The sequence below is a fragment of the Liolophura sinensis genome, chromosome 6, assembly GCF_032854445.1.
Source record: "Liolophura sinensis isolate JHLJ2023 chromosome 6, CUHK_Ljap_v2, whole genome shotgun sequence".
NCBI lineage: Eukaryota > Metazoa > Mollusca > Polyplacophora > Chitonida > Chitonidae > Liolophura > Liolophura sinensis.
The window spans coordinates 18,223,271-18,250,867 of NC_088300.1; the positions used below are offsets into that span (position 1 = coordinate 18,223,271).

The 27,597-nt window shown below is 39.6% G+C and overlaps 2 protein-coding genes across 2 annotated transcripts in view; both read right to left on the minus strand.

Moving 5' to 3' along the window:
• Window positions 1–24,474, minus strand: part of LOC135466964 (tudor domain-containing protein 1-like) — a 29,929-nt gene extending 5,455 nt beyond the window's left edge. Inside the window, exons 1-14 of the mRNA XM_064744718.1 lie at window positions 24,442–24,474; window positions 22,543–22,626; window positions 21,724–21,785; window positions 20,329–20,477; window positions 19,039–19,629; window positions 15,258–15,414; window positions 14,198–14,267; window positions 11,236–11,364; window positions 10,024–10,125; window positions 6,815–7,036; window positions 6,246–6,405; window positions 5,579–5,669; window positions 2,288–2,488; window positions 107–1,971 (exon numbers count right to left, since the gene is read on the minus strand). Coding sequence (XP_064600788.1) covers window positions 107–1,971; window positions 2,288–2,488; window positions 5,579–5,669; window positions 6,246–6,405; window positions 6,815–7,036; window positions 10,024–10,125; window positions 11,236–11,364; window positions 14,198–14,267; window positions 15,258–15,414; window positions 19,039–19,629; window positions 20,329–20,477; window positions 21,724–21,785; window positions 22,543–22,626; window positions 24,442–24,474 — 3,916 coding nt within the window. The remainder of the gene's footprint in view (window positions 1–106; window positions 1,972–2,287; window positions 2,489–5,578; window positions 5,670–6,245; window positions 6,406–6,814; window positions 7,037–10,023; window positions 10,126–11,235; window positions 11,365–14,197; window positions 14,268–15,257; window positions 15,415–19,038; window positions 19,630–20,328; window positions 20,478–21,723; window positions 21,786–22,542; window positions 22,627–24,441) is intronic.
• A 491-nt stretch (window positions 24,475–24,965) lies between these two features.
• LOC135466965 (CUGBP Elav-like family member 3) lies at window positions 24,966–27,063 on the minus strand. The gene is made up of 3 exons (XM_064744719.1): window positions 26,983–27,063; window positions 26,215–26,306; window positions 24,966–25,161 (listed from the first exon to the last, which is right to left on the minus strand). Exons 1-3 carry the CDS (start codon window positions 27,061–27,063, stop codon window positions 24,966–24,968), a joined length of 369 nt encoding a protein of 122 aa, XP_064600789.1.
• Window positions 27,064–27,597: the final 534 nt, after the last annotated feature.

Below are 27,597 nucleotides of genomic sequence, written 5' to 3' on the forward strand. Positions count from 1 at the left end.
CCTGAGTGTGTTTTGGAGAGGAATTCTTATGTGATAGGTGTTTTAGGTCTCATAAATATTATGCAAACATGAGGATAAGCTTACAAGGGAGTAACAAATAATTTACCTTCAGCAATTGGTGACACGCAGTAAAACTCTCCAGGAGATAGAATGGTCATCAGGACTAAGTCTGCCTCCTTTGACTGAAGAGCTGCCATGCCTAAGGACGAGAGAGTTATTACAGGATTAGAATCCCTTGTTGTCAACATGACAATCGAGTTCACATCTTCCCCTGTATCAGAAATGACCTTCACATAGTTTGTATCACCTTGAGTGTGGACTACAGCTACAGTGCATGTCTTCTCCACCAACTTCTCGCTCAATTTAATACTATTAGCACTCGACCAGTTTCCCTCGTTGTAGCCATCTAAGACACACTTAACAGCCTGTGCTGGGATTCTGCTGAAACTGTCATCCAGACTTTGAACACAATTTGCTGGCAAACAACTTGTGTTTCCGTAGTCCACAAAATATAGTCTGACCTGACCATCTGGATGGATGTCTTTGACAACAGCACGACACCAAGATCCTTCATAGCTGGCACATACCAGCTGACCTCTGACTGGTGTGAAAGTCATCAAAGGGCGAGATTTATACATGGAGTCAATTTGTGTTATCGTCAGTAAAGTATTTCTGTTTTCTTCAACCAAACTTTGAACATAAAAGCTTCCGTCGTCTTCAACAACTGAACAGAAGGCATTAGTTGGCTGACCTGGCTGAAGCTTGATGACTGGTAAAGTTGAGGCTGCTGGCCTCACACCTTGGTCAGTGGCAGCCTGCGAAAATTGGGCAGCAGAAAATGTTGCAGAGCTTGCACATTTAGAGGTTTCCCTCAACAGGAGTTCACCAACATTACCTTTCTCAGATACTGCATGGACGTAACTTACACCTCCCACTTCCTCCATTAAAGTAACTGATAATGTCTGTTCCAAAATATAAGCGTTCAACAGAGACTTGGCTTTCTCTGACCAGTTAATACTGCGGCCCTCTTGTAAGACACACTTGATAGCCTGTGCAGGGATTTTGCTGAAGCTGTCATCCAGACTCTGAACACAGTTTGCTGGCAAACAGCTTATGTTTCCGTAGTCCACAAAGTACAGTCTGACTTGACCATCAGGAAGAACGTCTTTGACAACAGCACGACACCAGGCTCCTGCAAACTTGGCACAAACGCAATCACCTGGTACTGGTGTACAGGGAGCAGCCGGACGTTTTTCGTACAACTCATGTATCTGGGTCATCAAGGTTAGGTTGTCCAGATTCTCCTTTGCTAAATTTTGAATAAAAAAACTTCCATCTTCCTCAACGACTTGACAAAGTGCCTGAGTTGTTTTTCCGGGCTGAAGTCTGGCATGTGGCAATTCTGTGTTTGAGGAATGAGCAAACTTCTGTAGTGGTGAAGAAGATTGTCCCTTGGGTGACCACAGTGCGATGGATGGCTGTGTGTTTTGCACCATGGCAGCCTGCTGTTCCGAGGCTACTACCTGGTCAGGTGTGAAATCATTCGCTGCTGGCTGCACAAGGGAAGATGCTACTGTGTTAGTACCAAACTGAGCAAACCCTTCAGAGACAAGGTATGCCGACAACGATCCAGATTTCTCATCATAGATATCAAGGATCAGCTTTTTAGCAACTTTAGACTTGACCACTGCTTGGAGGGGTTTCAGTTCTCGCAGTAAATCAATGGCCCCTTCTGCCCATTGTCCTTTTCTTACTGGCTCCACCCCTACCAAAGCGCTCTCCACTACCTGAGCAGGGAAACTCTGGCACTTCTCCCCAGCCTTTCTGATGTCTTTCATCAAGACCTTCTCCTCATTGCCAAAGTCTAAATACATCACTCTGACAGACTCTTGACAGATCTCCAGAACTTTAGCCCTGTACCATGTGCCATCTTCAGAGAACTTGGCAACGACCATTTCTCCCACAGAGCACCTGTGAACAAACAAGGGAAACTTTAACTAATTTATACAATGTTTGTGGAACTATGCCCACATGTCCTGAATCACTCTGACTATAAATTACCTGTAGTACCAATTCGACATACCCCTACAGTTTCCTCAAACGATTCTGAAGTTATTAGAGATCAAAAAATTCATTAAAAGGGCATTACCAAACAAAGCAAAAGAGATTTAACAAAAAAGGTAATAAAATGAAGAATTGCAATATTAAATTTCATTGACACTTTTAAAACCAGACCCTAGAAACTAGAGTCGTGCCTAAGGCAGCAGTAAGTTGAACATAGACTTACGGGTGGGGCATAGCAGCTGCAGAGCAATAGAACTGGTTCAGGTCTTCACAGAATTTCTGAAAGGTAGCAATTCTCTGCTTGTCACACAGCTGAACCTTGAATGACTTTGGACTGGTGACAAGGACGATGTTCACCCAGATATGGTCACCAAGCCTGACTGTGTCGCTGGCCAGAGGAAGCTGGTCAGCCAAAGGGATGGGGCTGTCAACAAGCAAATGCTTTTATTTATTTATTTATTTGAAAAAGGTCAGTAATGCCATAATCAAAATATTTCACCTATATGCCAGCAACATGAATTATGGCGGGAAGGGGGGGGGGGGGGTTAGACAGAGCCCAAGGGAAATACATGACCATCTGCAAACTCAGACAAATACAAGCCACAACAAAATTCACCTGCCTTAAACAAAACCCTTCAGGGCTTAGCCGCTATGACAGTATTGAACGGTCTGTGGTGGACAGAGTATGACATATGGTAGAAAGATTTTCTTACTGAATCCGACACTGCAGACATATCTGAAGAATTTCCAGCTGAAGAATTCTGAGTGTAACTGTAAAAATTGCACCCTACATGTACATGCATGTACTCTTCTGTAACAAGTTAAGAAAATAATCAGGCTGTGCCATTGCTTTTCATCTTGAATGATATAAAACTTCTGTTAAATGTCTTCCTTTGGTTAGATTTAGTGCAACAATAGCACAAGACTCGAGCTGCTTGCTACCTGGTGTATAGTGTAGTTTTCATAAAACTGGCTGTATAAGTGCACTTTTGTGGTCACACATGTGGTGATGAACCTTATATTTTTTCAAACTACTTTTACAAAAAAACTTTAAAAGGGGTCTGTTGTGCAGTGGTCGCAGGATTATAAGGTATTAGCCACACAAATGACGGTCAACTGATGTAACGATGCACTGATATACCCAGCAGTACTCAGCCTTTGCTGACAAGTGGTATTAACGGTAGGTCCAACAGATCTGTGAATATGGGCTGCAAAACATTAAAGACCTCTAACAATCAAAGTAGCCATCACTAAATAGACTACATAAAACTATGCATAAATATACTTCCATTTATATTTTTAGATTTTTGTGAAATGAGTTAAAGGCGGTCAAACATTTAACTTCTAAGGTGAGCTTTATGGACTATACTATCAGAGGTTAGGAACTTTGACATCACAGGAAGCTTATCCAAATCTAAGCACGACACTGAATACCGGAATAACTCTTTTTATCCGTGAGTAAAAGATTACTGATACAATGTTCCCAAAAATTTCTTCTTTCTAGTGAACATCAGGAAAAAAATTTTGTATCATGCAGCTAAAGTGTGAATAAACAACACTCAAATTTTATTGTTAAAAAAAAAAAAAAATAATTTGGCCAGTACTTTATGAACTAAGTATTGTGCTTCACAATGTCCAAATAGGAGAAATCCTGCTAAAACACACCATGGCAGGACACTCTAAAACTAGAACTACTTTGGTAAATCTGTGACAATTTTCACCACCTCACACATGCCTTCACAGGACTCTTCCAGACCCCCAAAAAACCTTTTTAAGAGCACTCAGAACGAGTAACTTACTCATGGACGAAATTATAGTTCAAATACAGTATTCATACATGTATTCCTATTGCCACACGTGAAATGCCTGATTGTAATCCCCAAATGGGGGTAAAATGTCTATAATTGGGTGAAGCCACATTGATCATTTAACAGGGTTTGTACAGGTATATGAAAATGAAATTCAATGAGTTTTCAAGGAGTTTTTTTTTGTCATTTTCAAGACTAGTTTAAACACACCTAGGTGCAAATTATAGACTATATTTTAAGCCTGAATTACAGATGCTTTGATTTGCATGCATGTATACTGAATAGTACGCTTGCTCTTGCAGGAAATATCTGCCCTTCACCTCTGTTATGCGACACATTCTTTGACCCTGCCTTGGCTCAGTAAAAAAAATATGAACGCCATACATCATTATGCTTCCTCTGGGTAAATATTTATTTTAGCCAGTCACTTTAGCCACTCATCAGATTTTGTAGTAAATACTATTTTTCTTTAGCCATACTTCCTTAGCGGCCACGACTCTTGTAGGTCTCCCTCTGTAATTTGTTTTTATCTGCCTTGGTGTAGCTGCTAGAATCAGTTTGGTCTCTTCCAGCTATATCTGGAGTTTATCAAACGTTACACTTAGAACAATTGCCCTCAAAAAAATGGACCAATACTAGGCAGCATGTTTTTGTTATTGGCAAAAAAAATCAATCCTTTTTTCAGCCTATCTGTAGGATCCTTTTAAAATGTAATTTCCTCTATCAGAAGAATTTGTTACGAAATTAATTCGTAAATTCAGCTGATTTAAATACAACATTATGATCAATACATTGGCGTAACACGGTCTGACAGGAGAAAACCAGACGGCGTACACATTTATGTAACAGCACATATTCTGAAACATTTAATATTCTTCGGATCCAAAAAAAATAGTTTATTAAGTGGAAAAGTTTAAATTTTTCATGGGAGGTAACTTCATTTACAGATGTAAATCTACCTTGATTCATTTCCCTTGATAATCTTGGGCATCCCCCAAAATGCCATGATTCTCATTCGTTCTTTAACAAAAATGATTTCAAGCGTTATTTAATGTAAGTCAACTTGCAACAATGTTGAACCCCCTTTGTAGATTTCTGTCAAGTAATCACCATACAACTGTGTTGTTGTTGTTTCGCCCAGATGAGGCTGTTTGTAATGAAAGTAAGTGGATTATTTTCAAATGAAAAATTGCGAAAATCTGCTAAAAACCCCTGAAAACTCTCATGGTAGTTTTCGTATAATGTTTGTATTTTTCCTTAAGTAAATAAATTTGTCGCCAAACACATTCGCATTTTTTCATATTTTATCGCCATTTCAAAAAATTGTTCTAAGTTGCGACAATGGCGAGTGCCAGCAGAAGCCCTGATTATGGGAGAATTATCAGCGAGCTCCTGATATACAGACCCGGCGGTCATCAGACAATATTAAAGTTCAGGACAAACTAAGATTTTCAAGGAGTTTCCAAGAGTATTTGTCTTTTTTTAAGGTCTTTCAAGTACTTGAAAATGAAATTGTATTTTTCAAGCACTTGCAAGAAGTTTCAAGGAGTGTGTGCACCCTGTTTAATATAAATGGTTGTAGCCAAACCTTGGCCAGTGCAAAACACGAGTTTTCTGGCAAACTGACAGTCTCTAAGATTTAGATGAAGACCAGAATCCCCTATTAAACTATTACAATCTTAGACAGGGCCAAGTCTGTGACTTACACTAGTGGTGCTGTGCTAACAGTTTCTAATCTGGAGGAGGACACCTGGGCAGAGAGAGCTTTCTTCAGGAGGGCATTAACTGACACACCATCTGACAGAGAAAACAGACAACAACATTTACATGTACATAAACAATTTGTCAGAATGCTCAACTGCTGACCGAAGTCCAGTTGTTGGACTGAACACTTTGCATCAGGTATAGGTCCAAGTGAACAGGGAAACCTCAACATTCCTGTTGAAAAGGCTTCATATTCTTATTTCTTCAAGTTGAAAATCCTAGAATTTGCAAAATGGGCAAAATTTAATGAAATTTTTCACCAAGTCATCACTTGGCCGTGGTAAGATCTCTTGGTGAAAAACCCTCTGCAATTACATCATACTTGGTAGGCCACATAATTTTTAACCAGCTCCTCACCCTTCTGTACAACTGTTCACACAGAAAATCAATTAAATTGTGGAATATTTCGTGATATTGTAATGGGTAATTTTATACTCTGCATTCTTAATTTCTTGATGATGTTTCCAGGTTAAAATCTTTCAATGTGTAAGACATTTAAATCACAATTTTATCACTAGTAACAAACAATTTACAATTCATATCGTATCATGAAATCATTTATTGGACACTTTCCTGCTGGTCAGTTACTGGAGACCGTGCTTCACTTACCAGAATGTTTCTTCAGGGAGATGACATACACGCCCTGCTTACACTCCAACGGTTCTATGTCAAACACATCGGCACTGCTGAGAACATCTTGGGTGACATTCACACTCTCCATAGGCCACGTCACTGTGTCCTCAAATCCCGCCAGGGCACAGTGGATTGCCTACCAGCAGCAAAAAAACCAGTGCAATAAATTAAAAAAAACAAAATAAATATAAATTTGTTATCACAATAACTGCTCCACATATTTTGAACTTAGTAGAAATGTTATTAGCTACATCAGCAGGAATGCACCTCTAACTGTTTTAACACACAGCTACAGAGATCCATATTAGGAGTTCATGAAAAATAAATGGCTTTCCAACAACCACAGCAAATTCTGAACTGGAAACTAGATGGATGGATGGATCTACTACCGGGGGAGCAAGAAGAGGACAAGAACATTTCATCGCTTCATAAATCCCTACTTCTTCATATTGCCTTGACTTCTGCGTGTGGGTTATCAGAGGGGGTTGGGGCAAGGAAATAGGACTGGATAGTACAGCCACACCATAAGTTTAAATTCTGCTCACCTGGGCTGGAAGCTGGAGAAAGGATGGGTCAATCTCTTTCAGGCAATCCTTGGAGACTGTATCACTGTTTCCATAGTCAATGAAGTGCACTGTGATTTTCTCCATTCCTTCAGTTGACAAGACCTGGGCACGATTCCAGGTGTCATACTCTTTAGACAGAGCTGCCACATAATCTCCCTTCCTCAGCTGTTTATAAACTGGTTTCCCACCCTTAGAATACAACTGGTATAAAGAAAAAAAACCAAAAAAACAGAACAATATTTATTATTTCAAATTGCTTCTTCAATTCATATTCAGAATATAATCCCTCTCTCTCTCTCACAAACTCATGACCCAATAAGAATATATAAATGAAAACAATCGATTTATTTTTATACCATGTCATGTTTATAATTCTTCCTGTGCATTCAACAGTCTTTCATTTGTCCATCAGCAGACAGGTTCATACAGTGTGGCTGCTGAAAACTAGAGTTTCTTGTTAATTGCCCCATCCTGTCAGCAGTGCTCCAGATAAAGAACATATCAGCGTAATTTACGCTACCAAAAATGAATAATACGCATATAAGTGAAAAAATACTAATAATAAATATGCCTAGGAAAATTAAGATATGCAGGAGTTTCTAAAAGCGTACGGACATGTTATTCATGTTGATAGGCAGCATCACTCGCGAGTTGAGTATGGGAGATAACTTTGCATGTTTGACTTGTACATTGTCTGGAAACTTGCCCTGATGATAAATGACTGGCATGGTACGAGTCACACACATTGTCAAGTGAAAGGACGCCAAACTTACGAGATCTCTGAGGAGATTTGCCACAGAGTTTGGGTACCCAAAAGCAGCAACCAACAACCAAAGACAAATGAAAACAACAAACCTGTATGGAAATTCCAGATCTTTGTAAACCTTCACCAACAGCATGTTGTTGTTGAACATTGCTAAATGTGATAACTTGCATACAAACCATCCCTAAGCTCCCTGTGTATTGTTCATAAACTTTATAAATACAAGAATGTTTTCTCGAAATAATGCGAATTGAAAAGTGCATAATAGTAATTTGAACCCATAAATGTGTTAACAGGCATCTAATAACATGTTCCATGTGACTTAAGTTTTTATTTTTTGCCGAACAGAAAAAAGTCCTTTTCTGTACAATAAATGAAGTGACCAGTAAATTATAAATTTTCTTTCACAATTTGATGCATTACTTTACAGTTGCAAACAGAACATTAACGTCTTTTTCTAGATACTGTTTTCTTACTGTAAGAGCGTCTCTAAGGTGGAGAAGACTGTGTCTTCATAGTTTTAAATGTCACATATTCAAATGTTTATTAACATGTAACACTAAAAATTTGTCCAAAGAAGAAGAAAAAAAAAATACTTTATTCAGTACCCATTAAATATTACCAGGACCCACTCAAAATGGCCACATATCACTCCACAGAATACCTATTGACATCACTGATGATGGCTGTTGCAGGCACCTCAATTTTAGAAATAATGAGTATCAAAGTCATGTGGACAATGCTGATAACAAAGACTACACTGAATGGTCTTCTCTGATTAGGCACTGCAATTAAGATATAAGCCAGTATTCCTTTGCTAAAATTTGAAGGAGCAATGTACTGCCACAAAAATATATTTATCTGGAGCACTGTGTCAGGTATGGTCAAGGATAGTTGTGATCTGAACTGAAGATGCTTAAGTCATTGGTCTAAAAACAACCATTATATTTTGCTGTGTGATACAAAACCCATCATAGATGCAACTTACAATAACATAAAACTTAGAACAAGAAGAATTGGTAGCAAGGCCACCAAACAGCTGCCTGTATGAGACACATGAATGCAAACCTTCAGGTCATTACATAAAGAACTAAAATCATGAATTTGGTAATTTACGGTAATTAATATGCTCACAGAGCATCAGCAATTGAACATTCCCTTTTGTCACTGTTCTTTATATGCATGTAAAACTTCAGGTCAATATATACAATACTTTTCAAGACACAAGCCCTAACATTATGTTTAACAGTGATTCTAATACACAATACACTCAGTCAGGTATTCAGTAATTTACAGCTCTTAATATGTACACACTGAATCAACGATAGAAGATCCCCCTTGTGCTACTCTGCTCTACATGTGAGCAAACCCAGAGCTCAATAAATAATGTACTTTTTGAGATACAAATTCTAACATTTTGTGTAACAGTGATTCTAATACACAATACACTCAGTCAAGTATTCAGTAAATTGCAGTACTTAATATGTACCCAGTGAATCAATGATGGAATAAACCGTTCCTTGTTGAACATGGAGGCCAGCATGGGCCTGTGTATTACAGTAAGTTAAGCTTGGGTACGATGGGAATGATGGCTGGAGAAAACACTTGTACTGCGTTATCTATGAAATGTGGATTATGGTCACAATGACTTGGGGGTAATCTAGTTCACAACCTGCATGCTAATTTTGACCTGAAAGTGTTTGTTTCGTTATTTTTTTAAAGCAAAAAGATCTTCTCAAAATGTCCTAGTGAAATGAAAAAACAAGAGCGAAACTGACTTACTACGCCTTAATGTAGATTAGGTCTGGTTTGTTTTGCTGGGTGCTATACTGGGTTGCACAAACTCTGGTTTAACTTGTAATACCATGGAAATTTCGTATAGATAACATACTTGGTTGCACACACTCTGGTTTAACTTGTAATGCCATGGAAATTTCGTATAGATAACATACTTGGTTGCACACACTCTAGTTTAACTTGTAATGCCATGGAAATTTCGTATAGATAACATACCTGGTTGCACACACTCTAGTTTAACTTGTAATGCCATGGAAATTTTGTATAGATAACATACTTGGTTGCACACACTCTAGTTTAACTTGTAATGCCATGGAAATTTCGTATAGATAACATACTTGGTTGCACACACTCTGGTTTAACTTGTAATGCCATGGAAATTTCGTATAGATAACATACTTGGTTGCACACACTCTAGTTTAACGTGTAATACCATGGAAATTTCGTATAGATAACATACCATGTCGACCAAAAACTGCTCTTTCATTTTTTTAAAACCATGCAGAAATATTTGTCTATTGTGAACCTTGGTTCTTGCCAGACTACAGGATCTGCAATTCTGCAGAACGAATCAAGGTGAGGAATTGGACCCATGTACATAACACAAACTAGTAATGTATATCCAAACCTCCTTTAGTTTAGCAATGAGGTCCCAAAAGCCATGAATGATCTCTTCATTAGCCTGATGCATCCACAAACTACAGGGACTGTCCACCCAGCAGATCACACCCTGTAGATCAAAAAACAAATGTGACAGGCAAGGCAGCAACAGTACAAGAGTTAGCCCCTCAATACAGTTTTAATATTTTTCCCTACCAAAAATTCCAAGTTTAATATTGAGCTAATTGCCTGAATATTCAACAAGTTTTCAAGGCCTAAACAGCTCTTTTAGTTTCTCAAACATAAACATCTAGGCAGCAAGACTTACACATCAAACACAAACTTCTCCTGAGGTTGAAACTTAGATACCTCTTGGAGTGAGTGAGAGAGTGTTTGGGGTTCAACGTAGTACTTAACAACTTTTCTGCCATAAAACGAGAAAGGAATCCTTAGAGTGCATGTAATGTGCCTCCTTGTTGCATGACGGATTTCCACCGCTCTGTTATCTAGTGCTGCTTCACTGTGATGACTTACTGAAGCCAAGTAAGCCACCTTGCCCATCCATTATACTTATACCGGTCGCTGCACTATCTCCTGCAAGCTGAACACCAAGTGAGGAAGCTACAACTTCCTCCTTTAACGTCTTAGGTGTGGCTCAACGCAGGAGTGACACTGGATCTACCGCTTCCCAAAGCGGACGCTCTACCAACTGTGCAGTCCAGGCTGGTAAATACCACCCTGGGAATCTATATATTTCACCTCAACTTTAGCATTTTACAAGTGACAAATCTTGCTGGATTCTGACAGATTCATCCAACTTATAAGTTTGACAAATTTTCGTATCAGATAGACTGAAGTGTTGACGTCAAAAGTACCATTACAAGGCCTTCATGTGTTATTGCAAATGCATTTTAACATACCAAGCTTTAGGTGACATACAGTAATACCGAAAAGTTTCTTCTGAATTTAACTAATGAAGGAGAGATTTCCAACTAGAATATTAAAAGCTGTGCTATGCCTTAAATATTGCAACAGCACAACTTGATATGTGAAAATACAATACTTGAGAATTGCCCCTGTCAAGTAATTCTTTACTTTTCAAGTACTTTTAGGACCCAGCAAAATTTTTTAAGGTTTTCTAGAGCCTGTTATTTTCACTTTCATTTTTCAATATGGTTCACGTAGAAAAAAAATTTATTGTGAACTACAAACATTAGCACCTGAAAATTTGGCAACTTACCTTAACGGTCTGGTTCAAAGTAAGCTGACAAGATGGTACCTTGGTCACTGTTTGTACTTTTGCTTGAGACCCTTCTTGTACTTCTGGAGAAGATACATTCTCGTCCAAGTCTAGAGCATTTTGACATGCCTGAAGTTAGAAAAATAACAAGTCATCATAAATCAAAACATAGCACTATTTTCCACAGAGAGAACAGACAGGCTGTAAGCTCTATGATCTGAAAGTTAATGCCAGGAAATATAAAATAATTCCTCTGACGTGGAAGAAGGCCAATGGTCAGAAAAATATCATCAAGTGGCATTCATTTTCAAAAGGCTTCCTACTGGTGCGATGATAAACAAGTTCATTGAGGAGATTTATATCCCATGCCACATATACAAAACTTATACACGGAGAGAGCTGCCTTCTCAGCTTGATCTGACGGCACGCAAATTAACAGCGGAAAACGATTTGGTGCAGTTACTGAACAAAATCCAATCACAAGTGAAAATCACTAAATATGTTAAATATGCAAAATTTATGGATCAGGCTGGTTTACAAACAAGATCAGACATTCCACAATATGAGCCAGCTCTCCAAGTTTTATCAAAGTTGGGTAAAAGTCACAATACACTGCTCCCTCAAATTTACGCGAATCGATTTATGGTGAAATCAGAATTAACATGATGGTGTGGTGTCCCCCAATTTTTCCCTCTGTACCAGTATCAAAATGCTCACAGAAAAAGCGCAAAATTGTTGTCACAAGTATATCTTTAGCAGGCAGCGAAATTTGGCCTGCCGGCGAAACCCAGAAATCGGTTACGTCTTTTCCGCCTCGCCTAACCGATCATTCGGTTACGCCAAGTATGTTTATCAACCCGATCGGTTACGCTAATTGTTTACGTGGTTTATGTTTCAGGCATCATTGTGGATCATTAATAAAAGTATTCAGCTCAATGTTATGTTTGTTTTTCTTTTCTATATCTAGCAGCTCATACCGTAAGGTTGGTGAACAAAAGAAAGAGAAATTTTACACTCACACGGTGTTTCAACGTTGTGTGTTGCCTGGTTGGTACTTGACTCCTGTGGCACATTTTTACGTGAAATTCCGTTATACAGGCTTATATGTTTGCAATATGCCCAGTCCAACATTAAGTACTTCCAGTAAGTGTCATTACGGTATTGGGGAGCGAGTTTGGTATCCCTGATTACTGATAATTAACGCATTTTCCAACGCACGTGGTGTGAGTCTTACCACAGTGAGTCTTACCACAGGCGTCACAGGCCTGTGCTCTAAATCAGAACGCGGCCGGTGAGGTCCCGTAAGGGGTCCATCAATCTGTACGGTAGACTCGACTAATTTGGGCTCGAGTAGCAGTTAAACTACATGTACATGAAAAGGTAACCTTGTTTTATTTACTTGCGTGATCGTGAAAAGATAAGTCAAAATAAATAATTTGAGTATTATCTCAAAGCCTGTAAAGCATATATGAATGATTACATTTCCATGTGACCAGCACAGGCAGCTGGCTGTGGCTGAAATCGATGTTTCTATTTTTAGACGCGTTGCCATACTGGCCGCGTTGTGATTATGAAAGCTGTTCAGTCCAGTTTATCTGTAGTTACCTAATGCACACTGACTCTAAGGACGTTCTCGTTGGACAGTTGGCCTAACCGATTTTCCGGTTAGCCAAATTGAACCGCACGTAACCGTTGCGCGACCGACGGTTTCGTTCGCGCCAAATTTCGCTGCCTGCTTTAGGCATCACTTTTGACTGTGCTGAGAATCGTAATCCTACCGCACCTGGGTAAACAGTGAGACATGCTAGAGCGGGAGCCTAAGAACAAACGTGATTTCAGCTGAATTGCTTCCCTTCACGCTTATTGGGTGCTATTAAACCCTCCACATGATGCTGCCATGAATTCCAAGTTGTTTACTTTTATTTTCTACAACGTAAAGCTTCAATGATGAAATTCAACAGCTGAACACGTGTTTGGGTAACTTGGTCGCGCAACATTCTGCGCATAATTATGAATTCTCCTGGTATGTGGCACTGTCCGGTTGGCGCAATTAGTTTACAGTACATTTACGAAAACTCTGAATGGGGGAGAGTTCGTCAGCGCACAAAAAAAAAACTACAAATCTCCTCACAGGTTATGCTTCTTCAAATCACCATGAGGCTTGCCTGTCTGAGTGGTTGAAAAACATTACCAATCTGTTCAGTTGTTATCTAAATAAAAATGGAAATAAATGCATTGTGGAGTGACCTATGCTCGACCAACGATGACTTGGCAAGAATCCCCATTTGTGTTTATTTTGAGTGAAAGATTTGTTATCATCAGTCCAGCGATGTAACAAAGTGTCGCTGCACTCTTTGTTTTCTTACACTTTGTCAAAGTGGATTAAGGTTTGTTCTCTTCAAACTCATTATTCCATAGTAAAGAATTCTTGACATACCCTTGTCATGTATTTCTAAAGTTCGCCTTTCTTGAAGATAACAGACTCTCGATTTGTGGATAAAGCGATGGTAAATCACTTTAAACACGATAACGTTCCAGTATATCAACACTTTATTGCGAGACATGTGAGAATTTATTAAACCGAGTCACTCCAGCAACACAAGTACCTGATATCCTTGTGTACATTTTGTATCATACCATACAAATGTCATTAGCCATGTCCAGAATTCTGCTTATTCCAGCCATTACATGTTATTTCCCTTGTCAGGATTCGATTATGACACGACATGAATCTTTTGGGTCTGGATGAGTGCATTATTTCCAAGGAGCAGTGTACTTAGGGCAGTTATTGCAGGACTCAAATCTATACCCCATGCCTGAGCAAACCATCAGTTTTTATGAACATACACTAATCTGTTCCCAGGATACTTCGGACAGACACATGCATATGGCTATGACAATACCCTTGGGCCAACAAAACAGTGAGGTAAATATGAAATAGAAAAGCAGCGGGAATACTTACAATGACCAGATTATCATCAATGGAAAACTCAAATCTTTTAGCAAATTCCTCCTCATCTTCCTTGTTTTCACTGGATAAAAAGGATAGAAGAGTAGACATAAAACATGATTGTAAAGAAACAACTAAAGATAGGCACACTATCAAATACGGAGCACCAAAGTTTTTGTGAACACAATTAACACTGGATTCATGTGTCCGAAAATACTACTACCTAAGCTACATGCAAGTTCAGAATGTTTCAGGCTGGTTCTTAGTCTTGTCAGGTTCTTGTTTTCATTTCCCAACATAAAACTTCCTGAACTTGTGTGGGTCACTTTCTTAAATCTTTATGCTTCCACGACAGCAAGCTTTTTGATGAATGTGAACATTCGATAGATTTAGACTGAACCAAACGTTGAAGTTTTGATTGTTACAGTATTATTTTCAGAAAAAAATATCACAATTTGAACTTTGTTGACGGTTAAGTATGCATCGTGTTGAAGTTCAAATCTGACCGATGTCAAACGGGTGAACTTTCTGCAATGGGTCTGTCAATCATGCCTTCCAAAACCTACACTAAATAGATAGTACCTATAGATACTAAATAACCTTTATAATTGTTACCCACTACACCTACTGGATCTGTTCACACAGTGACTTTTCCTTCCCTTTCCTTAATGGATCGCTTGTCACTTGTCACCCACTAGCCTAACTGAATCGTATTACACTACGACTTGTCACCCAGCAGCCTCACCTAATCTTATTACACTGTGACTTGCCACCCAACAGCCTCACCTAATTTTATTACACTGTGACTTGTCACCCAGCAGCCTCACCTAATCTTATTACACTGTGACTTGCCACCCAGCAGCCTCACCTAATTTTATTACACTGTGACTTGCCACACAGCAGCCTCACCTAATCTTATTACCCTGTGACTTGTTTAACAGTAGCCTTACCCATCTTATTACACTATGACTTGTCATCCAGGAGCCTAACCAAATCTTGTTACTCTGTGTCTTGTCATACAGCAGTCTGGCTGAATTTTGTTACACTGTGACTTATCACTCATTTGCCTCACCGAATCTTATTACACTGTGACTTGTGAGACGGCCAGTCTTTCTCTTGACATGGACGACTGCAGTATGGACTCTTACAATTCTTGCACTTGGAGCCACCTAACTTTCCACAGTACGTACAAGGCAGCTTGGACTTTTCACTTGTCACACTGCTAGCATCTGTAACAAATACAATTTACCTTTACATATATCATTTTCATTACAAAACTATCAGCATGGGAATTATGCTACATGCATGCATGAAAACATTAGGCATTTGCATTCATTTCGCAAAAAATCCTTCCATTTAGAAGATAAATGATGTCCAGGAACAGGATTCTTCATCGACTGAAACAAGAGTTACAGTCAAAGATTCTGAGTATCCCACTTGACTTAAAGTATCACAAAGTAAAACCGAATGGATTGGGCTAGTTTTTTAACCGAGAGGATACAAAATGAATCTGAACCACTAAATCTGTTTAAAATCATGCAATATTTGAAGGAGTTATTTCACAGGAAGCTAATTCCTCAACTTTTTCACATATAAAATAGCCACTTTCAGTGCAATTAATGAACATTTTTAATTTGATTTTGGACACACGATAACATTGGTTGGATTGTCCAACTTTAGGGTTTCACAAAAAGTATGACTTTATCAGTCAACACAGAATAATGCCTTCAGAATATGTTTGAATAAACAACTTGAAAACATGTGAATTGGTTGAAGTAGTCAAAATATAGGAAATCATTAAATGCTTAAAACATGCATGGATCCTGCTGTTTTTCAAACTATATCTGAGGGCACACAAAATTTTAACAGCTACTGCACAAAAACCAACCACCCATGAGAATCAGGGAAAACTTTATTTACTTATCAGGCTGTTTTTTCAGTCCAACGTCCCACATACATAATGTAACATGTTAATTTCCATAATGTAAATATTGGTTTTCAAATTATGAGCAAATTACAATTATCCATGATTATGCTTAATTACATGTATGTATCCACCAAAAACTAAAACTATGTGGAAAACATATGGAGTGTGGAGCTTTAGCCCGAACATGAAACCACATCTATTTATATAGTATACATAGTGAAAATGGCAATCTGGTAACCATGAAAACTGCAGAAAAGAACAAATGTGAGTCACGACACATCATCATCTGTTTATGTATGCATCCACCAAAAATGGGACACTGCGTGGAAAACAGTTGCACTTTTAGCCCGGACACGAACTCATATCTATCTATATAGTATATATCGGGTGAGCATAAAAAAATGGGCCGTACTTTGACAATATCTCTGAAACCCTCTTATGGCAGCTTCTAAAAATTTACACACTCAAAAGCCATTATGCCCTAAGTATACAGGCCAACTTTCAATTTCGTCCTTTAAGATTTCTGTTCATGTGACCAAAATCAAAATAGAGTCAAAAACACATGTTCCGGACATTTCAAAATGATGTTCTACCTTGTTTTACTTGAAAAGGTGATCAATTCCTTGTGCGCCGAAGAGAAAACCATCTTGATTCAGCAAAACTTGTGCCTATCTGGCAGAAGGGTTTCTCTGACACTAAAGCCAGACAATTTTTCCAGATGACACTTGACTGACAGGTGTCACACAGGTGCAGCATGCGCTCTACTCATGACACCCGCCAGTTGATGGCAACGGAACTTGCATTTTTGAGGCTATGTTTTCATTTTAACCCTGTGTTCAGACTACTCAAGCCATGACCTTGAAAACTGGTCATTATATTAAAAAAATCATGCCATTTGAATGCCTAAAGTTTGAAAGGGTTTGAACAAAGGATAATGGATAACTACAGCATCAAAGTACGGCCCAGTTTTTTATGCCCACTTGATATAGAGAAACTAGCGATCTGTTAACCATGACAAGCGAAAATTGACAAATCTGAGTCGCGACACATCGTCATCCGTGTATCTATGTATCCACCAAAAATTAAAACCTTACTAGGAAAACTGTTGGAGTTAAGTCTTGGACACGAAATCTTATCTATTTATATAGTGTACATAGGGAAGTGGCCATCTGATAACCATGACAATCGCAGAGCTGGACAAATGTCCAGTCGTGACACATCGTCATCTGTGTATTTATGTATCCACCAAAAATTAAAACCTTATTAGGAAAACTGTTGGAGTTAAGTCTTGGACACGAAATCTTATCTATTATATAGTGTACATAGGGAAGTGGCCATCTGATAACCATGACAATCGCAGAGTTGGACAAATGTCCAGTCGTGACACATCGTCATCTGTGTATTTATGTATCCACCAAAAATTAAAACTGTACCCAGAAAACAGTTGGAGTTATGGCCCGGATACGAAATCATATCCATTTATATAGTATATATAAGAAAAATGGCTACCATGACAACTGCAAAAATGGACAAATGTGAGTTGTTACACATTGTCATCTGTGTATCCATGTATCCACCAAAAATTAAAACTATGTTGAAAACTGTTGGAGTTATGGCCCAGATACGAATACAGACGGACAAAATTGCTATAACATAATACGCTGCGCCTACTGACGAAGGCGTATAAAAACCTGACCTCCAGCCAATCAAAATCAAGGATCATTACATAAGCAAATCTTATGTATGGATCTGGCTGGTTTTCCACCTGAATCGGAGGTTACACAAAAGGAACGGGCACATGTAGTGTAAGTATACAACAAGGCATTCACAGAATGCTGGTAGCTCGTCTGATCGAGCAGTTTTTAAAACTGTATAATATTCAAGTCATGTGATACATTCAAATATTGTCTAAACCAACAAGAGTTCAGGTGAACACAACAAAGGCCCCAACAAATGCCTTTGTTTGAAATGTATGAAGGAATACCAGCAGTGTTATGGTGAGTATAACCCCTGAGGGGAATCTTCATGGGTGCTGAGGAAAGGTATGTGGTTACCATGACAACCACTCAGGTAATCAAATGTGTCCACCAAAAATGAAATTTTTATGCAGAAAACTGTTGAAGTTGTAGCCCAGACACAAAATCATTTCTGTTTACATAGTATATACACAGGAAAATGCCTATGTGGTTACCATGATAACCACGGAAATGAATAAATGTGAGTTGCGACACTTCATCATCTGTGTATTTATGTATCCACCAAAACTGAAAAGAACTGGAGATATAACCCGGACATGAATAAAGACAGACAGATGGACAAAATCATTACAACATTATACGCTCAGCCTGACGGTTGGGGCATATATAAAAAACACTGTCATACAGAGATATTATCCTCTAATTATACAGTGCTAAGATTCTGCCTTAGTTCAACAAGAAAGATGAAAATTACTATACTGTCACAAGTACATGACACTATGCGTAAGGACTGCAAAGCAGTGATTTCATGTGTTATGCAGTTGTAAATCAATGTGGTGGTAAAAGACACTGTGGGTAGTGCTTTACCACAGAGGTCTTTGATATGCAAGTCACGAACTGCATTTGGCAATCTATGTACCATGGGAGGCAATTGCAACCCTGTGAATAGCTGAGCAAAATGTTGAGCTATGAGGCAAAAGGCTTACTTGATTTTTGATATGCAAATCGCTACTGATGAGTGGCTGATGATGTGTGTATTATGGGTGACCATTGCAACTCTATGAAGTAACCTAGGGGTTTCAGGACATGAACAAACTGCCCCACAGGCAAAGCCATTTCTACCTGCCAACACAGCACTGGAACAGTGATCTAAAATGTGCTTAAGACTTAACTGCATCCCTGTTAGTTAAATTTGGGTGGATATTTTGGGGAGGTGGGGAGAACCTTACCAGATGTCATGGCAACACTGTCATTGAGCTCTGATCCACTGGAAGAACGAGGGGATTTCAGGGGGATTTCCCTGCTAGACATTCTTGTTCCTGCTGGTCTTGGGAAGTCGTGATGGCCGTGGTGGAATCGTGGTGACCACTGTGATCTGCAGGGTCTGGGTTCTTGGTACGGGTAGTGAGGACCTCCATAGCGGGGGCCACCATAGGGAAAATGGGGCCTACCATAGATCTGGAAGTGTGGTGGCCTGTGGAAAAAGTGCCTGGGTGGACGGTGTTGGGGTCTGTAACCTGGGTATGGCTGACGAGGTTGGTAATACGGGCTGTAGTGCCTAGGTGTGCTGTAATGTGAGGGGCCTTCTGCGTACCTCTCTGGGTAATCCAAGGGGTCATACTCAGTGTCTCTGTCAGTGGCGTCATCGGGGGACTCAGGTACGTCCACCTGGTCCTCTGTGGCCTCCACACGGCGTCGCCCCTTCTGGTCACCTGACAGCGTGATCTTAAGGCTGTCCCTCACCTGGATCAGAGGCTGCATGGTGGTGCTTAGGTGATCGTCCCCACAAAGAGGTGGTAAGCCCTTGTCTCCCCCAGGACCTTAAGGCAGGACAAGGCTATGGTTACAATTACCTACAGGATCCCTAAACCTATCAATGCAAATACCGAGGGCTCAAATTTCCACTAGTAAGTTCTGAAGAACCCCCACCTGAGATGATCACGTAATGTATTATGCATGTATATTCAGACAAGCAGAGGACAAGGAGAGAACCCCCTCACCCTTCTCCAGTTCCCTCACTAATGTCCAGACAAGGCAGACAGAGTAGTGTGGCTGGGATATCAACTCTTATCAACTACAGGTAATCACCTAGCTTTACTCAGTTGTTCTATGTTAACTTTCAATCTCTTACCACAATCTCTTATGGGTCCCCCATATTCTAATATGGGCAATTCACTGAACGATGGGTCTGACTTCAAGACGAGATGAAACCCTACACAGGGCATGTCACAATGTTTGTGAATTTGCACTTGTTTAGTTCACTTAAGTTTTATGTCATTGTGAAAAATTTTTCCCTTTAAAGCTGCACTTATACTGGAAAAAAATGGCCACAGGCAAACCTAGAATGAGAAACTGCGATCTAACTGATAATAAGGGATGCTTTCAGCTTGCCAAATGTTTGTTTCACTGTTGCTTGCCACGTTCTTTAATACATATGAAAGCTTACCAAATGCCCACCATGTTTGGGGAAAGTTTTAATGCTATGTGATTACTGTACCTGGGATTCACTCGGATCTCACCTGGACGAGATGTGCTAATGGACAGTAATCCCCTGCCCAGTCCTGGCCCCCGTGAATCTGGTACCCTGCTTCTGTCCAGCCCTGGCCCTCGTTCCCTGCCCCTCATGCGCCCCATCTCTTCCCCCTCACTGCTCTCGGGGGTTGATGTTCTGTCAGGTTCAGAGGAAATAAACTAAAGTCATGGCTGTCTTAAAGATAGAAATTTAAATTCTACAGGAGTTCATATTACCAGTTTACAGATACTGTCATGTTCACACCTCTCATAAAAACCTCTGAAACGAAACATGCCAAATGAAACTTTGTGACTATTAAAGAATCTATAAGATGGAATAATTCTGAAATAAAAGGAGCTTTCTGAATATTCACATGAAACGCAAGCTTCACACGAAAATAAGTATAATAAAACATTGCCTTTAAATCATAATTGACAAAAGCTCACGGTATCCTCAGAAAAATGGCAGAATTTGGTCTCCAAAAAATCTACTCCACTACGATCAAGCCACTGCTGACCTTGTGACCGCACAGCGGTACATTCACTGCAGACATCTGAGGCTTCCCTATGTGTACAACACACACAGCAGGACAATTGCTATACTTTTACGGATAATTTTGAGAGTATTCCATGCCCAAGTGTGGCTAGCTACTGCAGTAACACAACCTAGGGTACTTTAAAGTTACATTCATGGTCTAAAAACGGCACAGCTTTACAAAATATGGATCAGATATCAAAAACGACCTTGAATTACATGAAACTCAATCTTAGACACACGAAACTTGCCAATTCCGCCATAACTGCTAAAAGAAAGGTCGAAGGACAAGCTTTATAATATCCCCCAAAAAAGCTACACAGAAAAGAGGTCAGGAGCTACATGCTCGTTTGAAACAGCAGGCTGTGACACGAACTGTAGGGAGCCACTAACCTTTGCCCTACAACAGCCACGAGGTCACAGGGCGGCACTCCAGCTCATTTCACACCTCGCCTATAAGATGCTGTGCACGTGATACATCACAGCATGCCGTACCTTGAAGCCCATAATGGGAACCCATTTCAATACATAATCCTGGCAGGTATTCACGGCATGACATCACCTGCCCAGGGCTCTGTGGTCGACAAGATATGCAGAAAGTCCACCTTAATTTTTTTTTTTTTTTTTAAACGGAACTAGTTAGCGTAATGGTTTCCTAAATGCAGTTTACAGACTAACATGGCATATTGTGTTTAGGAAACATTTGGCGTGAAAATGAAGTCGTTGGGGTTCACACAATGGAAACTAAAAGATGAACCATTGCAACTCGGCACACCAAAGTAGCTAACAGGAGTGTAGCTTGCAACAGGAGCGGAGACACCTAAGACAACACTACATGTCAAACAGGTTTATTAAAGCGGTCACTCACTTAGGCTCTTCCCCTTGAACTGGTTTCTGGCTTGCCCTCTCAGATGCCTTAATGTCAAGTTCCTGAGGAGAAAGTACAAAATTTTTAACAATCATGTGAATCTGAAAGTAATTTTTCCAGATCATAATTACTGCCATATCACAGGATTTAAATATATTCAATTCTTTAAAATATTTAAATAAGCTTTAACTTTATATAGCTCTCAAGTTTACATTTTACATTTATTTGTACATGTACTAAGGGAATGACTTCTACATGTATGTCAGTGTTGCATGATGATAAGTTTCAGAGACACTCAATGTAAAACTTGCCACGGGAATACTGAAATTCTTATTTACTACATTCCAGTGACTACACACGTTCCTTTAATAACAATATAAAGTTTCTGACATTCGCCAGGAGCCTCATGAGCCTTACCATTTAAGTTACCACACCTGACAGCGTGGACTACTCACCTGTGGCTTGTTCTCCTTGTTAGAACTGGTCAGGTGAACTTTTCCACTATGGGATTCTTAGTTACCACACCTGACAGCGTGGACTACTCACCTGTGGCTTGTTCTCCTTCTTAGAACTGGTCAGGTGAACTTTTCCACTATGGGATTCTTAGTTACCACACCTGACAGTGTGGACTACACACCTGTGGCTTGTTCTCCTTGTTAGAACTGGTCAGGTGAACTTTACCACTAAGGGATTCTTAGTTACCACACCTGACAGCGTGGACAACTCACCTGTGGCTTGTTCTCCTTGTTAGAACTGTTCAGGTGAACTTTACCACTAAGTGATTCTTAGTTACCACAATTGACAGAGTAAACTACTCACCTGTGGTTTATTCTCCTTGTCAGAACTGATGTGGCCAGGAGAAGTGGATCGGCCAGGTAGGGAGTTCAGGAAAGCAGCTTCCTCCTGCACGTCATCAATAACAGGTGAAAACGGTTATAACCAATGACAACAGTTTAAAACAAGACAAAACTGAAGTGCAGTTCATAGCATAGTACTGCTTTATCGATTTCCAGGGAAATGATATCTCATGTCGCATTATTCTTTCCATGGAAATATCTCATGTCGCATTATTATTTCCAAGGAAATGACTTCTCATGCCACATTATTCTTTCCAGGGAAATGATATTTCATGTCGCCTTATATTTTCATATTAAACACACTGAAAACCTAGGATTTAGAATATATATACTACAACCCAAGCAGTAAAGGTGTTTTACCTGTAATGATGTATGCAATACAAATTTGATCTGTAACATGCTGATACCTGGCATGCTCAGAGTTTATCTTCAATGCTGCTTGCTATATACATCTGCAGTATAGCCCAGAAATAACCTTTCAAAAAGAGTAAAGTAAAGCTCGAGCAAAACATGTTTTTTTCCATGTTCCCGGAAGATAATGTTTTTCAGCACATATGCAGCGTGATCAAGAAAAATATAAAGCGGATTTCAGTTGCACTTCAGAAACATTGTTGAGCTCTCCAACACTGTACACTGAGATGCACATGCAGTTAAGGAGCCGGTATCTGCTCAATGATATCTAATCATGGTGCAATGTAGCTTAATCTACATATCGATCAGACCACACGGTTGATCACCATTTTCCCATAAACTGCCAGAGAATGTACGAGCTCTGTGCGGATTCAGTCGTGAAGACTCAGGACCTGTTGTTCAACCTACCCGACCCGGGAACAGCGTTTACAACAGCAACTATATGCATTTTTCATGTGCGATTTCATCAGATTATTTATTTGTATTGAGCAATGACATTATCGGTACTATGTCTGAGAATGGCTTCAACTTTCACAGTGGGGTACTGTCTCAGCATGTCCTGCAACTTAATCCCAGTCTTTATTCATGCATTCATGAAAGAAATCGAAAGAAGCAAGTATCATTTTTTAATATAGTGACTTCAACATTGGGAATAATTGAAAGAAGCAATTATCGTTTTTAGCAATTTCAAAATATAGACCTCCACTCTGCCCTATAAGCCAGCATTTGGTGGAAAATTACACAGATACCACTAAGTGGCCATGTTAAATACTCAACCGGTGAGCAGTTTTTACAGTGCGTCAAGCACTGATTGCCACCATCCTCAATTAGGAGACAGGATTTGTACAAGAAAAGGACATTCACTTATACTATACAACCCTTGATTTATGCTTCTATCAACTGGTAAATCTCACTGTGCATATGTGTAGTCCAGACATTCAAACAACAAAAAAAAAAGCACAGGGAAAATGCAGTTTATTCATGGCGCGTATGCATGCGCTAAAAACATAATCCTGATAAAAAGCATTCAGCAGAAACAAAGTCATCGCTGTTCGACATGTGAAGACATCAGAACAGTCAGAAAAACGGGCGCGGCTTTTATTTTTTTTATGGTGCTGCAGGCCATGTTATTTCTGGGTTGTACTGTAGTTAAGTGAAGACAACGCTTCTGTTACATTGTGAAACCAGCTCCAAGTAGTCAACTAGTGCAATCAGTGACTTACGAGAAACCTGTGGATGGCCGTGGTGTCCTCCCCCCAAATTTTTTTTTTTTTTTAATTGGTGTTTTACGCCATACTCAACAATATTTCACTCATACGACAGCTGCAGGCATTAATGTGGGAGGAAATCATGCTGAGCCTGGGGGATCCTACAGTCATCTACAGGTTGCTGTCAGGCCTTCCCACATATGACCTGAGAGGAGGCCAGCATGAGCTGGACTTGAACTCACAGCGACCACATTGGCGAGAGGCTCCTGGGTCATTACGCTCATGACCTGGTAACCACCTCAGCCAAAGAGCCCCCCCCCAACCACCCTGCACTCCCCTCCCCCATAATTTATTTATTTATTGGATTGGTGTTTTACACCTTAATCAAGAATATTTCACTTATATGACAGCGGCCAGCATTATGGTGGGAGGAAACCCACGACCATCTGCAGGATACTGCCAGACCTTCCCACTTACGGCCGGAGGGGAAGCCAGCATGAGCTGGACTTGAACTCATACCAACCTAAGTCATTATGCTACACAAGCACGCTAACCACTATGCCAGAGGCGCTGAAGCTGCAGTACAGTACGGATTTGTCCACGAGGTTTTATCTACTGAACATCTTGTCGATGAAAATGGTTGGAACGCGTAAGTAACTTATTGTCACATTTACTGCAATATGCCTAATGAGTCAGATGCTCTCAAAAATGTACTTGACAATAAACAGCCACATGTATACGATTTTCAACAACAACAGTGCCATCCTCAAACAGAGCTGAACATCTGAAGCTGAACGTGTAAACAAAACTCAGAACACACCTCCCGTTTTTTCCTTTGCTTGGTTCTCTCTTCATCGGACAGAGCTATTCGCACCTTCAGATGAAACCTTGACGTTATCTGGAATCCATCCAGCTTCTTTATGGCAGCCAATGCCTCTCGGATGGTTTTGAAGCTCACAAACCTGGTGAATAGGATTTCTATGGATGAGTTGACAGAGAGGACAGCTCAGAGAAAAAGGCATTTACTGCTGAAATAAGTACCTTTAGAATTACAATCACTTGATAATTTATAAACACTTCATAAAATATAGATAGAAACACTTGATAAAATTAATCTAAATGATGGGCATATCCCATCCACTGTAGTTACTACTGTTACAGGTTAGATGTACAAGTACAATCCAAAATGGTTCACATCTTATCTGACACGCTTTGCTTGAAAGTGTATTGGCAACAATCATGGTTATGACAGTTCAATGCTTTATGACATGTTGTTTAACTTAACGAGGCGGCTGATCAAACATAGTCAAAAATGATGGGGGCAATCCCAATTATTCGCAAGTTCCCATCTGAGGCTGCCATTGAGTTGACATGTCGTGCATGAAGGAGACGGAATAAACACTCTTAGCGACATGTCCATAACAAGGCATTCAGAGAATACCGGAAGCTGCACAATGTTCAAGTCATGTGATACATTCAAATATAGGCCTCTAAACCAAAAAAAAAATAGAATGATTAACACTATCATACACAGATATTATGCTCTAAATATGAAGCGCAAAGATCTTGCCATTAAATCAACAAAACAGACCAAAATTATTATGCTGTCACAACTATGACTGCTTATCGTATGCCTAAGGGTTGCAGAGCAGTGACTTCATATGCTATGGAGTAGTAAATCTCTGTGGTTGTAAAAGACACTGTGGGGGAGCTTTTTGGCAATCCATGTACTGTGGGAGGTAATTGCAACCTTGTGAATAGCTGAGCAAAATGCTGAGCTAGGAGATAAAAAACTTTCTTGGTCTTTGATATGCAAATCACTATCGATTACTGGCTTCTTGTGTACTATGGGTAGTCACTTCAACCCTATGTATTGGCCAAAAACTTTAACAAAACTGGACACTGACTTTGCCACCGACAGCATCTGATCAGCCTCTCACAATACCTCTCCTTACTTTGTAAGGCAAACTAAAAATGAGAGTAGAAAATGTAATTATCACAAACTATATGATTACCCAAAGGTTACTCCCTGCTCAGGAAATTTGCTTATACACTTCTTCACTGACAAGACCTCCCCAAACTCCAGAAACAAGTTCTTCAATCCTTCCTACAAAGACATCGACAGTTACCATGATCATTAGTGCTTATGTGCACAAGAATCAATGTTAATGTAAAACGTTCAGGGAGTTATCTCAAACAAACAAGCAGACTTCAGAAACAGGAATTTGACAAGGGTGGAAGTGCATGTTAGAGTGGTTACTTCAAAGTTACATACATGTATCACATACTGGAGAAAATATACAGTGGAAGGTACCAATTCACATCATACATAGGCACTTTGCTAGTGATGATATTCAGACTCGTCTTCACACATTCTCTCCCCTATTAAAAATAGCCTGCATCTGTAAAACTCCGAAGAGAATTCTTGGCGACAGCATTTTATGCAATGCATGAATCAAGAGCAAGGTTGCTAATGGTCACGATTATTAAGTGTATCATACATGCTCTTTGAATTTTTAGATCAGCACAATATCTTTAGTTAAAGAAATCTTGTAATAGTTGCAAGTCCCTCGAAATCTGCCAGCATTTATCTTTAACGTCGTGCAGGACACTTTGTATTGATCCATTGCTTTGCTTTGATCTTCTGTTCGCAAGTTGTGAATTTTGATGTGAGTAGATGAACATCAAAATGGACAAAAGATTTCTGACCAGTTTTGCCACATTGGCGAAAGAAAAAACAAAGGCTAGCATTAGCACAGGTTACATATGAAATGAACACTTACCTGAGTAAGTTCGTTAGGTATCCCCTTCACAAACAGTTTCACCTCTGTCCCTTCTTTTTCCCTATCAAGGCATAGATACATATCACTTTAAGTGAACAACAATATGTAGCAGTACTCTGCAGATGCCTGCTGCAAATACCGCTAGATTTTCAGCATAAATTAACCAAATTTTTAAGAACATTTAAGTGCAACGTGTTGAACTTTTCTGACCAGTTAAAGTTTCCATTAATTGGTTACGCATTATGAATATAAAAAAACTGACTGCAATGTCTGGCCGAGTCAGTATTCAGTCCGCCGATTGAACAAAAAAATCAATAACTGGTCATATTTATTCAATTTGAGGTTGTTTTTTGAAAGAAATATTCAGAATTTTACACAAACTCCGAACATATCCATGTTCTGCGAAGCAACCTGTTGGCATTACGATTTATCTCCGTTGTACGAAAATCTTCCCGACCATCTGCGTTGAGAAGATTTAAGAAGGCAACTTTTGGAAGCGGAGGGTCGTACGAAATCAAACATGACACATAGTAAGCTTCTTTCGTCTCTGTCAAATCAGTCCTCAGGAATAATTTGACCTATTTCGGCTACCAATTGTTCTGTTTTTTTCATCTG

Bases quoted from the DNA above. Each gene is read 5' to 3' on its own strand.
- LOC135466965 (XM_064744719.1), bottom strand. From the start codon at position 27,063: ATGTATCTATGCCTTGATAGGGAAAAAGAAGGGACAGAGGTGAAACTG. The intron at 26,307-26,982 runs GTAAGTGTTCAT...ATGTCTTTGTAG, and splicing joins TACCTAACGAACTTACTCAG to GAAGGATTGAAGAACTTGTT. The intron at 25,162-26,214 runs GTAATCATATAG...CCTATTCACCAG, and splicing joins GAGCAGGGAGTAACCTTTGG to GTTTGTGAGCTTCAAAACCA.